This window comes from Lepisma saccharinum, chromosome 28 (genome assembly GCF_977018435.1).
Source record: "Lepisma saccharinum chromosome 28, izLepSacc3.1, whole genome shotgun sequence".
In the NCBI taxonomy this organism is placed as follows: Eukaryota; Metazoa; Arthropoda; class Insecta; order Zygentoma; family Lepismatidae; genus Lepisma; species Lepisma saccharinum.
The window spans coordinates 23347797-23364841 of NC_139256.1; the positions used below are offsets into that span (position 1 = coordinate 23347797).

At 37.2% G+C, this 17045-nt stretch overlaps 1 protein-coding gene across 1 annotated transcript; it reads right to left on the bottom strand.

The window, feature by feature from the left end:
• Positions 1 to 5076: 5076 nt before the first annotated feature.
• Positions 5077 to 16468, bottom strand: LOC145980683 (uncharacterized). Its single transcript, XM_083113740.1, has 3 exons — positions 16393 to 16468; positions 9171 to 11645; positions 5077 to 5232 (listed from the first exon to the last, which is right to left on the bottom strand). Exons 1-2 carry the CDS (start codon positions 16402 to 16404, stop codon positions 9243 to 9245), a joined length of 2415 nt encoding a protein of 804 aa, XP_082969866.1. The 5' UTR covers positions 16405 to 16468; the 3' UTR covers positions 5077 to 5232; positions 9171 to 9242.
• Positions 16469 to 17045: the final 577 nt, after the last annotated feature.

Sequence of the window (17045 nt, forward strand, 5' to 3'; positions counted from 1 at the left end):
TTGTTACTCCATTCTCTTTCTATTTCGCTCCCTGTCATTTTTCTTTCTCGTCCTATTTCTCTCACTCTTTTTGTTACTATCTTCCTATATTTATCCCTAACTCTGTTTTTACCTCCTCTCGCTTTCTACCTTTTTCTCCCTTCTCCCTCTCTTTCCATTTCTCTCTTTTTTATTAATCTCCCCATCGTTCTGTCGTTTCTATCTATCCCTTCCCCTTTACTTTCGCTTTCTCTAGCTCGTTCTTTCTTTCTCTTTTCCTCTCTCTTTCTTTCTATTTCTCCCTCTCTGTCAATTTCTCTCTCCCTATCTTTCTTTTTGCTCTGTCTCTCTCTGTTTCTTCGTTTCTCTCCCCTTCTTTGTCCCTGTCGAGGCACTTGAGAAAGTTCAAAATAATGGCTAAGGAGTCACTCCACGTAAAATCACCCAATTGAAAAACAAAAAGTTGCTTCATTGTCGCGGATTTCCTTCCATTTTTTTATTGATAGATGCTTTGTCCAACAAATATGTTGAAACTTACAAATTTTTGAAAATTTGAAGATATTCAGAAATTATGTCATATCTTGGAAACTAAGTGGAGTATTGTGATGCTTTAGGTATTGTTGGAGAGGTGAAGGACAGTCGTAACAGAAAATGCCTATATTACCACTCTTACCTATCCTGAAAGTGGAGAAATCTTCAAAGAAAGTAATTTGTTGTGATGAAAAAGACACTCCACTTCAGGTAATTGTTTGATATGGAATTCGAGGTTTTACCACAATTAAAATTGTTACACAGCATAATCCATATATGTTAAACATAATATTAAAAAATCAGGAAGGTAATATTTTCATAGTAAAAATATCACATGTTTCAGTATAGGGTATATGAACTAATTTTCCACTGCCATATACTTGTAGCTATATTTTTTACAAATGGCCCTAAAAGACTCACAAATTACCACTAATATGAGTACACATAATAAGGTAGGTAGCCATAAGTTCGCCACTGTCCCAAAGTTCGCCACTGTCCCAAAGTTCGCCACCCCACAGATTCTATGTTTAGCCGAAATATATCAGAAGCTACTTCATGCCAGGTGCATGGTGCCTTGGAAACTACGTTAAACACTGAAGGTTGATTTCCGTTAGCGCGTGCTTGCTTGGAGGTGGTCGCCACATTCTGTTGGTAGTGGTTGCTGGCTAGTGCTAATATAACATTTGCTCTGTAAGTATCCGTTTAATGCAACAGAATAACTATTGCATTTATATAGTGTAATATATAATTGTTAGTCGTAGTTTCTGACGTGTTTAATAAAAGCTGCACGTGTTCTTAAGTTCGCCACTGTATCGTGCGTCATGGCGAACTTAAGAACTGATGTTATGACAATGAAACTTGTTTTTTAAATAGAGCAAGACTTAGAATTCGTTAGTTTTGCATACAGATTTTCAAAGATGAGGGCCACCAAAACTTAAAGGGTGTACAACATGTAAGATTGACTCCCAAAAATAGAGGAACCGTCCACCAATTAACAGCCGCGCTGTCCAAATTCAGAAAAGTTTGTTCTGCAGTCCATCAGATCCCGGTCCTTCCTTTTCCAACGCTGTTGGTTACCCAACAACCACAACAACTCCCAAAACACAACCCGTCCTCTCCAAAAAAGAATCCTGGAGCAGGCAAATCTGCAGACAGCTGGTATTGTTTCCTTTGCAAAGAAGATCGTATCCTACATATGACATGCTGCAGTTTAAGTCATCGTTACATTCACGAAGAATGTGTGGGATTAACGAAAAATGATAAATGTGTTTTCATTTGTCCAGAGTGTTCAAATTGATACTTCATTCTCCGTGTGAAGTGAAATTGTCATGGACTAAAATTGTGCTTGTTACAGTCTGTACTGATTTCATGCATGAATATTGTATAATTAATATTACCTTTGTTTAGTATGAAAATAAATTGCATCCACCCTCTACAGTTATCAAAATATTAATTCAGTTTACCGTTTGTATACAAGTGGCGAAGTATAGAACACGTGCGTCCTAACTTCTCTTGATCATTGTTCGAGAAAGGGGCCCGTTTATTTTCTCACAAATTTATATGTTGTTCTATTGAACATTATCATTGCAAAAGTATTTTTTACATTTTGAAAAAATATTTCTTCTGGATTTTTAAAACAAAATTTGCTTAAGGTGGCGAACTTAGGAAGACTTACCTTATTATGAAAAATGTTGAACAAGTGGGAGAAGCCTTACTATGATGTTCATCCACTTTTGGTTCACAGAAATTGTACTAAGACCAGAGTTTTTGTACAGAATGCATATGGGTCAGTCCATATACCGAATGGTCCAGCACAGGTTGCTTGACCATTTTTTTTAAAAAAAATCATATTTTTTGTTGTTCTGAGAAAGCAAGTGTAGTTCCAAGCAGGCATTATGTTTCTAAAACTTGACATCGTTTAAGAATAATGACGATTTTTTGTTTCATGACTTCCGGCATATTTGGACTTCCCAGACAGTTGCGAAAATTATGATAACTGAGCTAAGAAAAATTATAAGAAGCTGTGTTAAAAAACATTATTTTCAGTACATTTCGAGCTATATTTTATGTCATGTGCCTTTTTTTCACAATTTCAAATGCAAATGGCTGTAATGTAAGGCCAAAACTGATATTAAATTTTGAAGAAAAATCAAAGATTAGGATTTTCTTTAGTAGGGAAGTAATGTCACATCAAAGCTATAATTGCTTTTAGAGCAAACATACATACAAAGTATTTGAGCTCTCCTACCGGTTTTCTATTCAGTTAAAGCTCTTCGAAAATACTTGTCTTTCTTTTCTTTTCAAAACTTGAGCCTCAATATACTTTCTTTGAAGATTTTCTGCTTTCTGAGCAGGTAAGAGTGGTAACACAGTTATTTTCTGTTAAGACAATACCCAATTCATCACAATACTTCACATAGTTTCAGAGATATGACAAATTTTGTGTCATATGGTGCGTTCGTTTGGCCACCCAATTTCTGAAAATCTTCGAGTTTTCAAACAAATTGTAACTTTCTACATATTTGTTGGACAAGTCTAATATTACATATTAGTTGGACCAAGTATCTATCAGTAAAAGAAGATGTTAGCAAATGCATGACTATGGAACAACCTGCTCTGGGTGATTTCGTATGGAATGACCCGAAGACAATTTCATGATTGGCGAGGTACGCTGAACGAGAATCTTTCATTTGGGCATGCTGAATACGAATAGTCAGAGCAATAGAAACTCTTTGCTGTTATTATTTCAAAATGGTATTTTGACCAAAAATCCAATATGCTGACGAAGGCAGAATTTTTTAAATTTTAAAACATAAACTAAACGTTACGTTTCAACCTTCTAGCAAGGTCTTCTTTAGACTCTGTGCTAAATACGAAACAAGTTACAAAACAGGAAGATATATATACACAAAAATCACTTCCCTCCAGACACAAGATAATTAGAAAGTTGTTTATCTGGAACATTCCTTTCCAGGTGTTCCAGCAGGTGGCCTTCTCCTATCAACTGTTGTTTCACCTGAGAGGCGATTTAGATAAACATTTCCTTTCATCTGGAACGTGGTTGGACTCCTTATCTCACGCTCTTTTTCCATATTCATTATTTCTTTCTTTATTCTTCTTCCTTCTCCTTTTGTGTATATATATGATCCTGTTTTGTACCTAATTTCATTTGTATTTGGTACAGAGTCTGAAGAAGACCTTGATAGAAGGTTGAAACGTAAAGTTTACTTTATGATTTTAAAATAATATAAATTCTGCCTTGGCCAGCAAATTGGATTTTTAGTTACATGGAAACAAGGCTTAATGGTGTTGTCATGGTATTTTGGCTCTAATTTATTAAATTCTTCAAGAATTATAGCTACTATTGCACTTTGCGTATTTAATATACTAACTTAAACAAAAAAAAATAATCATTGAGCCATATTATATTATCCGATAGTCGTCTACTTTTAATTAAGGGGTTTCGGGTTCGATTCACGGTGGAAGCACATTGGACATTGGTTCGGACCAGACTTTAAACTGTAGGTCCAGTTCCGGTTACCCTATGTGTGCCTAAATTGGACATAAAACATCAAACTACTGCTATCGACTACATATTTGTAGTAGATTTTGTGAATTTCGAAAATAATCTCATGAATGTTTATAAATGTAATTTTCTCTCATAATTAACCGATAGATGCTGCAACTTATCATTATCCTTTTTATATTATATCTTAATAATAATGCGTACTCTATTATTGTATTTTTAGAATTATAATGTTGTAAATGTTCATGACTTTGTTCCATAAATAGTACTAAATCTAAGTACTAACGTAAACATATGCTATTGAATTTCGTAATTGTATATCACGTAATGTTTTCTTTTTTCTTATTTTATCTAACGTTAATCAACACGATTTTACGGTGGGAATATTTTTATGAATATATTTAATCCCACGTGAATGAATGAGTGAGAGAATGAAAGAATGAGTCGGGGTGTTTGTTATTTAAATATTTTGATTCCAATATATTCATATTTTACTGTTCGTACGAATTATTATTGATGTTTACAGGTATCAGGTGTATCAAGTACAATGCTATTTTCTGTGTTTTCCTTTAGTGCCGACAGATGTCACGTAAAACGCAAGGTGATATATTTCTAGGTATTTTATTCCCATTCCCGCATTGAACGGATAGCGTTACCGTTCAGAATCCGAACTCAACCTGAGTCGTTTGATATTGCATATTTGGCCTGCCATTTTGTGCGGTGGTGTTATCTTTGGCTCTACTGTTAGGGACCGATGTGATATCTCTACCTCTTTATGTTAAAAAAGATGATGACATAAACGTGTTGTTTTCCATTGAACAAAATATTTTTTTTTTATCTAGGCCAATACCAATACAGTACTATTGATGTCAATAATATTGTCTTAACAATTAATCTGAAAGCTCAGTTTCGACTAATACTTAACTTACTAGGACGTTTTCATTAATTGAAGCGACAATGTTTCAACAAAAACATTTTTATTAACAATGAATGTAACTAACGTACAATAAATATCTCAATAAATACATAATGAACACAGATGCTAACAAAAACGTGACATATGAGTTCCATGACTAGAAAGTGCATTTCAATACTTAGCATTAACTGTTTTAATGCTAAGATTTTATGAGTCTTTTTACATGCATCGGTGATGAACGATGTAGCGGTCACGACGAATATTCATTCCACAATTCAGTCTGTAACAGAAAGAAAATCATTAATTGGGGCGGTCGTTTATCTTAAAGTAGAAAGGTTATTTATTGTTTTATGTGAGTCTCGTGCTAAAAGTGAAAACCTACTAACATTTCCCTTATTCCAAAGCAATCAAAACCATACAGATTGTAATTGAATATAGAGAACCATCATGTACACATACCAGTGTGAATGCCAAACCTATCAATAGATGTCGCAACCTTACAAAAGTAGAAAATTAGGAAATATTATTAATATATTCTACCATGGTAATTGATAGTATGATTTCTTCGGAATGAAACTTTCCTTTCTGTGCGACGTTGTGTTACTTCTAAAACAAGGATAAAGGTATGAAGTATTTTCAGAGGTTTTGTTGTAATTTCCAATATGTCATGTGTGGAGAGTTTCAACTACAGAATCATTTAAGATTATCTAAGTGTGTGTGTGTTATTTATGACTTACTGGGTACTTTTGAGACACACAGTATTAAATCGAGTTATTTGTTTAAATTCCAGATTAATAATAATATAGATATTAAGTAAATTGGTTCAAAAGTAGGATACCACAGGACGACTCCATTATTAGTGCAGATAGCAAAAAATGGAAAGAGGAACGTTGTTGGAAGTATGTGGTTTTCAATTGTGCTTGAATTTTCACAGTAGAACTGTCTGCCCAACTGCTCAATAGAAACAAACCTTGGCGAGAAACTGCATTATATAAGCACGGTGCTAGATGATGGGGGGCAGGTGGATGTAATATACACTGATTTTTCCAAAGCTTTTGACACTGTAAATCATGATGTACTACTAAGTAAATTGGGCACTTTCAACTTTTCCCTTCCCCTCAGGAAACTTATGGCGTCATATTTAATGAATAGAAAACAATATATTTCGTATAAAGGCCACACATCCAGCGAATTTCTAGTACGTTCCGGAGTACCTCAAGGGTCGAACATAGGACCTCTTCTCTTTCTTCTATTAATCAACGATTTACCAGAGCATTTGATTAATTCTAGAAAACTGTTATTTGCAGACGACCTGAAATTCTTTCAAAGAATAAAAAATATTGAAGACTGTGTCTGTCTACAACAAGACATAAATAGGTTGAGTGCGTGGTGCTTGTGCAACGGTCTTTCTCTTAATGCAGCAAAATGCTATTCTGTTACTTACTCTAAACAAAAAACGATCTTAAATTTTCAATATAAACTTAATAATACCAATCTAAAAAAATCTGAAACAGCAAAGGACCTAGGAATATATTTTGACTCTAATTAACTTTCACTCACCATATTAACAAAGTAATAGGCAACGCTTACAAATTTATCGGGTTCATTATTAGAATGGGCAGAGACTTTCGAGACACCCAAACACTTAAGGTATTATATTACTCATTAGTGCGTTCAAAACTTGAATTCGGGTCTGTTGTATGGAACACTGACAGTATAGTACAGACTACCAAAATAGAGCGAGTACAATCAAAGATGTTACGTTATATGAAGTATAAACTTGAAGGTACTTATCCCAAATTTGATTCGTACAGTAATCTAATAGAGGAGCTCCGAATTCACAGGCTTGACGATCGAAGGACAGTGCGCGACCTGCTGCTGCTCTGGAAAATATATAATGGAAAACTTCGCTCTCCTCTTTGGATCTCACAATTTAAATTACGCGTTCCTAACAATAAGACGCGACCCAATCATCAAAACTTTTTTGTGAATAGAGCGCGAACAAACATTGTCAAGAAATCCCCTATCTGGAGAATGAGTATTCTCCACAATGCCTTGGAAAAGCGTAACAAAAATATTGATTTGTTCTCTATGCCATATATACAATTTAAAAACTGTGTAATGAAAACAATATCAAATAACAGTCACTGAAGCATGTACAAAAACCTGTATCTCTGAACTCTCTAACTGGGCGCCAGCCTGTTGAGTTCATTATTGAAAATAAATAAATAAAATAAATGAATGTACATGATTGATTGATTGAATCAATCATTTGTTTATTTTACTTCTCTTTTGTGTCACTTTTGGTTAATTTGTGAAGATGGGGATGAGTGATGATATGATGAATGGACACTCACAAACATCCATGCCCTGGCCAGGATTCGAACCGTCACTCCTGGCGTCGTAGCGCGATGTGCTAACCACTCAGCCACGGGGGGCGGCAGAATGCACACGAGCTTCTACAGTTCAATGAATGAATTAATTGAAATGTTTGTGCACTTCGGCACATATGACCATTTTGCACCCGAATAAATAGTCCCTTATCAAAAACTTCTTACCTAGGAGTTGAAAAAAGGGGATATAAAAAGCCCTTTGGATAAAGTTAAAAGTGCAAGATTGTAAAGCGTCAGGACAAACACAAAAGGTAACAAAACACTAAAAACTTCCTCACAGATAATGGAAGAGACCATCTATTCCCAAAAACCAAAAGCACTTGCTAATACAGTGTCGCCATCTCCCGGCAGGGATGATAAACCGTTGGGAAGATCATACCTGAAGAAAGCAAAGTCGTCACATTCAAGAAGAATATGCGGAACACTTAAAATTTCGTTACAGACACGACACATTGGAAGATCCAGCCCTTGCAGCAAGTGGCCATGGATGAGGCGGCTGTGTCCAATACGCAGCCGAGTTAGAACAACATCTTAATATGAGCTTTGTTGCCACATGTTTCGTTCTTAAAAGGAGACATTTACGTTATCGCCGCCACGTTATGTTCTAAATAAATTATGAACTAATGATAAGTAAGGAGAAAATTAAAAGCGTGAACATGTGACTTATGCAGTCCATCACACACCACCCCTTGACCTTCAGGGAAGGTAAAACAAACGCAAATAAAAATATGCCTACATTACGTAGCGTACGCTGTCTTCAGTCATATTAATTAAGGTATAATAGATGATATATTTATATCTGGGGAGCATCGTTGAAAGGTACAGGCGGTCGGAGTGCGGTACTGATCACACCACCTCCACAAATAGCCGATATTGTGAATGTGCGGGACTCCACTACTCCTACCTTTCCTTTGGATATGTTAATTTATTTTAATATTGGTTCCCTGAAGAACAGTTAAATTTTCTATAGGTGAGTGAATTTTTAATATGTTGCAAAATGCTGTAACAATTTGTCGGTCTGCGTGGCGCTATGATAATCACATCACGCTACGACGCCAGGGGTCTTGGGTTTGAATCCTGTCCTGGGGATGGGTGTTCTTGGATGTGCCTGATCTAAAACGAGCAATATTGCTCATATGAATTCATGAGGTTTCTGAAAATCAGGGATCCTAGTCTTTTCTAAATCTAAAAAACAAATATCCTTTTAATTTAATAAACAATCTATTTATGCCTGACAGAGAGCTTTCGACGAGTGTTCTCCTGTAAGGTAGGTCCTTATTAAGCCGTACAAAATTTTATTTTAGTTTTTTCAAGTATGAAATAAGTATAAAATCAACAAACAAGCACGATATATCATCAAAATTAAGTGGCTTACATGCTTCTACTAGATATTTGTTTCAATTGCATTCATGAACTTCCGTGAGACATTTGCTTGAAGCATCATAAATTTGACAGAGAAACCCTGTACTGGGTTTCAATTAAAGCTGTGCAAGATTAAAATATTATATTATCCTATTATGAGAAGTCAATTTTGTAAATTGTTGGAAAGAAAATAGTACAAGTTTTCACAAAACCAAGCATCTTCATATGCGCCATCTAGTTACGTTAATTGATTATCTGTGACTGATTTTGGTACATTCCATCTTGACTTCCACAGCAAGAATAACACATTGTTTCGTAAAGTTCCTAAGTACTAAAAATAAAATATAGTTTGGAATTTACCGCTCTGATAGGACCTGAAGATTCTATTTTGTGCTCTTGCAAGAAAGTTGTTCGAAGATTAAGGAATTTCAATTAGAACAGAGAAAAGAATTGGCTAACTTACCTCAAATCAACTCCCTTCCAGTTTGACACTCCGCATTTTTTATAGTCAAACACTTCACATAGCGAAGTGTTACTAGTCCCTTTCTTGTAGTGGTCTGACGCGTTTGTGGACTAGGAATAAGTTGTGCCTTGGGTTTCTCAGTCCATTAGTCCCTTGACGAGCGTTCTTGGTTTTGTATCCATAGCCGACGCTGTACTTGTACCCGTTCTGCGACTTGTATTTCTTTGTTTTCTTGCCTGCATTGTAACCATTCTTTGATCGCGCTTTGAATTCCGGCGGCAGAGCTATGATCTTTTCTTGTCCTTCTTCGGCCAGTGAGTCTTCCAATTGACGTAGGACGTTGTACCTGAATCCTCCGTGAAGACCGTGGTAGGTTCGGGCCTTCTTCTTCTCTTCGAATCTTATTGAGCCATCTTCGCCCTTATGCATTACTACCAGAGGGAACCTCTTTTGTACACTCTTTTCTTTGTTCACAAAGTTCATTATAGCCTTCAAAATCTCACTCGGTACAAAGTCTTGCACTTCATTTGAAGTTTTCTTCTTGTTGACGGGAACTTTCTTGATCAGTATGATAGAGTATTCTTGCTGATCGTCGTTTGTTTCAAGAGGAATCTGCATATTGTTGGACAAGGACGCTGGGATCGAACTAAGGACCGGTAGCTGTGAAGGTATCGAGGCGACATTGGCGGAATTGCCAACTGGTATATGAATGGCCGGTGCTGAACTGGTACTCGATACTGGCACTGCACTAGCCTTCTGTGTAGGAACGGAAGTGGGTATATCGTACGGGAAGTACTTCAGAATTGGTATCGTGACAGGAGCTGAGTTCTCGAAGACGTTTGGCTGGTTCACGTAATTGCTTTCTCTGCTGTTGTAGTGGCTGACCCGTGGAGGACTGTACTGGTAATAGTACTCCGTAGGATGATGCCTAACGCCTGCGGCTGAGTGTCTGTAGCTATGGTAATGATCATCATGACTTACAACAGGCCTAGAGTAGGAGTGAAAGTGCTGAAGATTTGCGCTGCTTATGGGATCTGGCTTTTTGTAATTGATTACTTGTTCTGTATTGGTTTGGGTGTGAATTGGAAACTTTGAGTACTCCGGCTGGTTTGAGAAGACTTCTGCTTGTGGTACTGCACCAGGAATGCGGGCAAAGTTAAACACATTTATATCTCTTGTAGGCGGATACCTGTCTTCATTTGCATTTGCAGTGACGAATTGCTGAGGATTTTCTTGGGGATAAGCAGTTTCCCTGACTTCCTCATTTATTTTATAGCCAATGTTGTTCTCAGTATATGCTGTCCCTTCACTGTATCCTTGCGGGGCTTGTGAATTTTGGGCTTGTATACCATTGTAGTATACAGCAGGTACACTGTTCACATTAATGGTGTCCTTCACTTCATTCTGTTGCTGATTGTTGTCTCTGAAGCTGGTGCCATACACGTATCCGTCGAAGAAGCTGTTAACATGCCCATTGTTTGGCGTTTGGGTGTTGGGATGTAATTGTTGGCCATCACCTTGTCCTGTCACATAGTAGTTTTCATACCCATTGTTCTGTCCTCTTGTGTCGGGATGGACGGTCTCTATACCTGGGGGTTGAAATGGGGATGGGTGTTCCAAGTGTACCGTTCCAGGCAAGTAAGGGTTTGCTGTGTATGCAGCTGCTTCAGATCCACCGCTCTTCTCAATCTCACCGTTGGTATTCTTCTCAAACAACGCTAGTCCTTCTGCCTTCTTTTCTTCTGTTTGTGTAAATTGCCGATCCTGTGCTTTGGACGGTTCTAATCTTTCACCAAATATTTCTTTCTTATCTTCTCCTACTACTTCTACATTTGAGTCTCTGGAGCCTGTGTCTTGCTCAGATTGTACAATAATGAATGGTTGGGGGTTTTTGTCGTCAAGGCTTTCGACTTCTTCACTGCTGACTTCATTGGTTTCAGTGCTAGATTGGTCTGAGCTTGCTATGAGGAATATATTGGGTCTACCATCATGTGCGGCTCCAATTTTACCTGGAATCGAATCCTCTGAAATTAGAGACACATAATTCATCAAACCTCGGTCAAGTGGTCCTTGTATCAAGGGTTCTGCATGTGGCATTAATACTTCCTGTGTCCCTTCTTTGATCTCCAACAGCTGTCCTGCTCTTTCACGTTCAGCATTGTTCCCTTCCATCATTTTTGTTTCCTCAGTGAGGTTGCTATGGCTGCTGTCCGAGTTCACCTCTTCACCTTCTGCACTGTCCTCTGTTTCAGCATCCTTTTCTTCATCTCCAATGACATCACCAACTAAGACTTCTTGTGCGTCCATGAGCTCATTGAGGCCATCTTCTTCATTGTACTTCACGAGCTTCGCGTATTGTAGCTTGGAGAGAAGAGACGAGTCTATCAGCAGGGCGTATGTCGCTTCCTCCCCTTGGTCATCTGCCGGTTCTTCCTCTGTGGTAGCTGCAGCTAGCGCAATAAGGACGAAGTAGAGCTGAAACGAGATGGATATAGTTCTAAGAATTTGCACAGAAGACATTTTATGCGTTCAGTAATCTAAAGTCTACACAAACTCTGTGTCGCAAGAACTCTTTCAGATCCATGGACTTTCAAATGACTTTTTCATTGCGTGGCCTTTGGTCAGCGCGTTGAGTACTATCAAGTAATTGCACTGAACTAATGTTATCTTAAATCCAGATATACCCATTAAGCAACAGATCTTGGAGAGCTATGGATTTCCAAGAATCAGTTTATTTGGGGTGGGTTCTTGGAGAGCTCGTAAGGTTCCCGCAGTATTCTTCCCGTGATTTTCAATTTTGATGTCCGTGTTTGACCTTTTTCCTTTCCTAATTCCGACAAAGCCTCCGAGAACTCTTCACTGTTTTCGCTATAGGGTCATTCCATGTCAATTCACCCAGGCCATGTAACCCACCGACACGGATTTCAACGAAATTTTGCATACTTCTAGCTTTGACCTAGGTATGATATCGTATCATTTTTTCTTCTCTGCGCCTTATACTTTTACAGTTACAGGACGTCAAAGTTTTCAGGATTTGCTGTCGCTCCTGACTCTTCGTTGCAGGAGTACAGTGGTGGGTGACATTTCAGTTCTTCATTGGTCGAATTGACATTAAATGACCTTGTACAGTTATATTTTATTAATACTCTTATTCACTTTGTAAAGTCGAATTACTTTCGAAACATCTCCAGCGGACTGCGCGAATCTGTCTAGCGAGCCTAGTGGGCGTGTAAAACCTGAGCAAGGAGCTTAGCTATAGGTTCTGGGGTTGAGATGACGTCAGCGGCTCGCTTGGTTAATTGGCTACTTCGAGAGTTGTGACTCGTTCCGATGCTTCAAATGCATAACAGCCAAAGATGTTACGGAAATAATATCCCTCTACAAATATACGTTTGCGTTAGCTATTCTGGTGGGCAGGCAGGCAGCCAACGCCCTCCAATGGCAACACCTTCATGTACAATCTTGAAACGTATCTAAGTTTATAGATAATTGCTTGAACCTTAGACTCGAATGCGTTTACTAAAGAATAAAAGTAATAAATCATAAGCAAAGAAAGTAATGACACAATTGATAAATCGGCAACTTACGGTAAGAAAATTAGCCTGCGAGGTGTAACACGTATTGATCCTACAATAATCATTGTTGTCTCACAAAAAATAAAACTTAATAGGTAATAATTTATGTAAGAATGAACATTCTCGTACATGTGATGACAAGTAAGATATAAACCAAAATGATGGGAATACATGGTGGCTCTATTCCAAAAATCTACATACTGGACGTACGCCAACTCGTATAATAGTAGAATTTGTCGCCACCGTTTGCTCTAGAAATTCTGCTGAGACACCGTTCAAGAGAATTCCTTTACAATTACTTCTAGGTGCAACCCTAAAATGCCAAGACCAGAACAGTTTTTGATGGAGCATCGACGTTCATGTATTGAATACCGCAATTTATATTCTAACACGTATTTACCTCATACATACGACAGCTATTAGCAACAGCAAAATGACTTTGCTATATCTTAGTGCTTAAAATGATAATCTGAAAACATTGATTTATTTATTAAAACTATTAATGTGATGTAAATCTATTATTTTTTAGTCGGTACAAATGTCATTTTTAATTTCATGAAATTAGTATTTGGTAGCGCATGGATGAATTAAAGAGACACTTACTTCAAGAAAATAATTGGATTAATGAAGGTACAGCAATTAGACGCACTTTATTTCGACTTATTTACATTAACACATATAATCAGTAGTTGTAAAGTAACACTTTTGTATTACCGTTAAAATAAATTAAGTATGTGCGCCATCTATTGTATGGTACTCAATTTATATTTGTGATATCGAATACAAAGAAGAACTCAAGAATTATGTTAATTTGTCTTTGTAATTTCAATGAGTAATTCGTACAAATATACTATTAATATTTCATGTGAATTAATATTTACTATAATTGTTAAATTGCTTGTGGTAGTGTTTTCTTGTGCAAATGTGCCATGAATTCTACACTGAAACTGGCAGTGCTGCCATTGTTACATATTTTTTTGAAAGAATTATTGTGTATAGGTGTACCCGTGTACTAAATTTTATATTTTCATCTTTACCGAGACGACCTCTATCAAATCGAGACGAGACGGAGACTTAATATTCGAGCCTTTGTTATTGGAAAAATTAACGCCTTACTATGCGATTTCTTCATGCATCCTAAGGAGATATCTACCAGACTTATACAATATAAATCAAATATTTTACTTGTACTAAATATTAAGTGAATCAGTTCGTGATATTTGTGAGCTTTTACTGTGTGGTTGCTTATAATTCAGCATAAAGCTAAGTTCTTTTAGGTATCGTAGCGTCGAAACGTGGCGTCATATAGAAAAACTATATTACAACTTGTGTGCCTCATGACCTCCTAGTGACTTCCGGTGTGCTGCTGGCCTCCTATCATGTTAGCACACCGAACAAATTACCCACTACATTTCCATTCTATGTTCAAGGAGTATATGCTGTGTCATCGACCTGTCATATGCAGTGTCAACTTATTACTGACGAGAATATTCTGTGCAAACGCAAGAAATATAAACACATAATTAACGTATTAAGGAAACGTTTAAATTCATGACTTTTTTTCATAAAATATTATGAATTGACTTGCAGCTCACTAAAGTGTGTGTGTTCATGTTGAATTTATAATGCACTGAAAATGAAAAAAAAAATCATTAAAATTTTGATTACAATGCGAGAAATCATACCGGAAATTCGGTGGTATGAATTCCACTTACACCTGTTCATTTCTATTCCATTTCAAGCTCAAAAGGACCGATCCGATGGCGCAATGTTAACGTCGTTGCCTTGTAATCAGGGGATCCCGGGTTCGATACCCGGTGGTGGCACACAGTAGTTCCTATCCCACTTTAAACTGCAGGTCCAGTCCGGATTAGCCTTACTGTGCACAAAGTGAACTTAAAACACGAACGAACGCAAATCAAAAGGACCCACACCTTCGAAAATGGCTTCTTTCTTACTCGGCTACCGCATTCAAGATGAATGCACCTATCCACCCAAAATTAGAAACTACGAATTGCAATAAAGCTTGGATGTTCTCAATTTAGCTCGCAGCAAAGCCTAGCTTACAGATTATAGCCTCATTGCCTTAGGGGATTCCATTAAAATCCTTTCACCTTAACATCCAGAGGAGACACATAGTTGGAAGTAGAGTTGTGAAATTTAGTTCTTTCTCTACGCTATATTTTTGCAAGTTAACAAATAAATGTCGTAAAGTATCTGTAAAAGTAATTGTTCTTAATGTTACTTCTATTGTAAAGAAGTAACTCTGTTTCATATAGCTACTTACTTTTAAAAGTAGCTATTTACCGTTATAATTTCTCAAAAGAGGTACTGTTACTTGTCACTGCGTCACAAGTAACTGCAACATCTAAAAGTTATGTTATTAAGTTCCCACAAAACGTGCGACATATATAGTCACCACAATTGATGTCGCACAATGTTAACATAGTAGGCGTTCTTTGGCAGTCAATAGTGCAAAAACACTAAATATTACTTTGAAAAAGACCAACTAGACAATAACGTTAACTACAAGTTAATATTTTTAACACCAGACTTGGTGTTACACCTTTAACCGTGTACAAGAAAAGAACCACACCAACAGAAAAAATGATGTGAAAAGAACACAGACAGTGATACCAGAAGGTCAACACATTTTGGTCAACGTTAAATTCCATTGGTTTATAAAATAACATACATAAATTCTTGTAATCTGTCTTCAGAAAGTTACATTTTAAAGGTAACTCACAGGTGCAGTCACTCATTTTTTAAAGTAACTCAGACACTGTTACTCGTTCTTGGAAAGTAACTGTATATAACTTCTACCATTACTTTCTGCTTGAAATTTTCTTGAGAACAAATTACAAACAATCAACAATAGTCAGCTTTGCTTGAATGATTAGAAAAATAGCTAGTATACCGGCCACGGTGATTTGCATGTGGTGGAATCAATTCCAATTACACGTTTTTCTCTTCCATTCCAAGCTTAACAAGATCCACTCCATCGACAATAACGTTTTTCAAGCTCGACTACCAAATGAAAGAAGAAATGCACCCCAAAGCTCTGAAACCCTCGCACGCAATTAGAATGACGAATTTCAATAAAGCATAGCTTCTTTTCGTTAGGGATTCCACAAAGATGCTTTCACCTTAGCATCCAGAGTAGACACAGTTGGAAACAGACTTGTCAAATTTACCCCTTTCCTCATGCTACACAATTTTCAATTTAAGTGTCAAAAAGTTACTTCTATTGTAAAAAAAAGTTACTCTTTCACAGTAACAGCTTTCAAAAGTAGCTAGATTGAGTTAGAATTGCTTAAAAAGTAACTGTTACTTGTAACTAGTTACTTCCAAACATGGCTTGAAATCAGAACCGTTTCAAAACCTGAAATAAACGTTGACTAAAATGCGGTCTGGACCTTCTGGAACTAGTCTCGGTGCTCTTTCAACACCAGCATGGTCTCTCCGATAGCGTAGTGGTAACGTCCTCGCCACGTAGTCGAGGGTTTCCGGGTTCAATACCCGGCGGAGGCACATAGTGATTTGGATTTTACTGTAGGTCCAGTCCCGATTAGTCTATATGTACGTACATAACGTGGCCTGAAAACACAACCTCAAAAACCAACACTTTCTTACACAGTTGTACTCACAGCTAGCCTCATGCTTGAATGCTCGATACACACAGAACACAACACCACATTCACTGCACTTTCATCTAAGACGAGCAACGGTCCAAATGCTTATTATAAGGAGTTCCACTGTCTCTTATAGAATCACTTTCTGGACAAGCGCTTTCTCCAAGATAAAGCCTTCAACGAGTGTCTCTCACTTTACGCAAGCAAATGACGCTCCCAGCTACGATCGCATGCTATATTGCACTTGAACCTTAAAACTTATGCTTAATATTGAACTCTACTTTTAATTACATGTTAATTGGTCCTCGTATAAATCAAAACTTTCGAAATCGTGTAAAAGTGACCATTTTCACGGTCTATTGAGGTTGCAGCGTAAGGCGTTTTCTCCGCGTAACCCTTTCATCTTTTAACCATTATTTACAGTACGTAGCACATGTGAGTCTAGCACGTGTAAGCATGAGTTTATATTTTGTCCTGATGGGTCTTTAAGAGGCATATTAAACAGCAATACAGGTGCACACTTGTATAGTCTGTTAGTAATGTATTAGTTCCGCTTCTATAAGGTCAGTGGGCAAAATGTATGTCAGACTTTGATATTAACCGCAATGACTATAATTGCTATACGATTTGACACACACACAGGAGATGTACTAGGAAGAAAGTGCAGG